At 43.9% G+C, this 1,494-nt stretch overlaps 1 protein-coding gene across 1 annotated transcript; it reads right to left on the bottom strand.

Annotated features, from left to right (window-relative positions):
* Positions 1-311: 311 nt before the first annotated feature.
* Positions 312-1,142, bottom strand: LOC106526648 (uncharacterized). The gene is made up of 3 exons (XM_014021288.1): positions 1,054-1,142; positions 895-950; positions 312-823 (listed from the first exon to the last, which is right to left on the bottom strand). Exons 1-3 carry the CDS (start codon positions 1,125-1,127, stop codon positions 348-350), a joined length of 606 nt encoding a protein of 201 aa, XP_013876742.1. The 5' UTR covers positions 1,128-1,142; the 3' UTR covers positions 312-347.
* Positions 1,143-1,494: the final 352 nt, after the last annotated feature.

Below are 1,494 nucleotides of genomic sequence, written 5' to 3'. Positions count from 1 at the left end.
GGTGGATATAGCTCGCTCACACCGAGGGCCTATCCACGTCGTCATTTACCCAGAATGCTTTGTGTAAATAATGGCTCCATCTGTGTTAAAACATTTTTACAGTTAAAATATGTTTATCAATGAAAGTCTTATGTTACAACTAATCAGGGATCCCTTTACCTTAAAGGCCTGGTCTTACAGGAAGGTCACTGAATTCCAGGTTATTTAGAGGCTTCTCCCCTCATCCAAAATGAGGCATAGACAGTGTTTATGTAGACAAATCAAACACACTAAGACAAAAAAAGACCCCCCACACATACACACAAAAAGAATGTGAGCAAACAAAGGAATCTTTATTTAGAACACCCTCAGTTCTTCTCCATGCCTGGAAGTTGAGGTTGGAGCCCTTTGCCAGGGTGGGGGAACACAGAATCCTGGGGGAATCGTGGTTCTGTTGGCGTATAACGGAACTGACTGACTGACATGCGCCTAATGTTGTAGCGATTACGAGACTTTAAAGCGTACACTTGATCCTCATCCTCCACAGGAGTGAAGACTGGCTCATCCTCCCCGTCGGTATCAGAGGATGTGCTCCAGCTCTCCTCTGTAGACTGGTAAGGACCGCTGCTGCCTGGACCCCCATGCTGACTGTCCTGAGAGCCGCTTTGTTGTTGGACGCCGTAATAAGAGCGGTCGTCACCTCCAGCAGTGTTTGTGCCACTATAGTACAGTCCTGGGTAGCTGCCAGGACCACTCAACTGTCCTGCTGGTTTGTAATCACRTGGATTAGAAGGAGCTTGTCCAGAAGACGAGGTAGCCCACCACCAGGGCTGCCCACCACTGCCTGAAGACAGACATCTACATTCAGATTCAGTTCCAGCTCTGAATTGCTCACATCACTGTGTTCAAACTCACCTTGTTGTTGTGGGAAGCAGGCAATGCCTCCAATCAGCAGGAAAACCCTCAATACTCTGCAGAGACATTCAGTTTATCATGTTGGTAACAGTTCAGACCTTTGATCATAATGTTAGGACTCAAACAACTGTTTTTGTTTTGTTTTGTTTTGTTTTTTACCTCATTCTGCTGTAGTTAAACCTGGTCGACTGCACCAACACAAAGCTCAGTGCTGCTGACAGTGACTCCAACATGCAGGAGCTGCTTTTAAACCATCCTCTGAGCAGCTGGAGCTGATTAGAGCTGACTGATCAGTGCTATCAGCTGCTGCACCACCAATCGGCGCCGTCTTAATAACYTTCAAATGACTCATTGATTTGATTTGATTATGCAACACTACAATGAGTTTGATTTTAACTCTGAGTGTTAAATTTACACTCTTAGATTTATMGTGTATTGACACCTTGTGTCTGTTAACCTTTCCAACACCACAATTTCCTTCGTTAATAATAATACACTTTTAACACTATATTTTAACACTGTTGAAATGTTGATGTGACACCCAGTATTGTTTAATATTAAACACTGGCTGGTGTTACTTTTAACACTGTGTTTTAACAC

The sequence above is a fragment of the Austrofundulus limnaeus genome, unplaced genomic scaffold, assembly GCF_001266775.1.
Source record: "Austrofundulus limnaeus strain Quisiro unplaced genomic scaffold, Austrofundulus_limnaeus-1.0 Scaffold286, whole genome shotgun sequence".
Lineage (NCBI taxonomy): Eukaryota > Metazoa > Chordata > Actinopteri > Cyprinodontiformes > Rivulidae > Austrofundulus > Austrofundulus limnaeus.
This window is presented reverse-complemented; position numbering and strand designations above follow the sequence as displayed.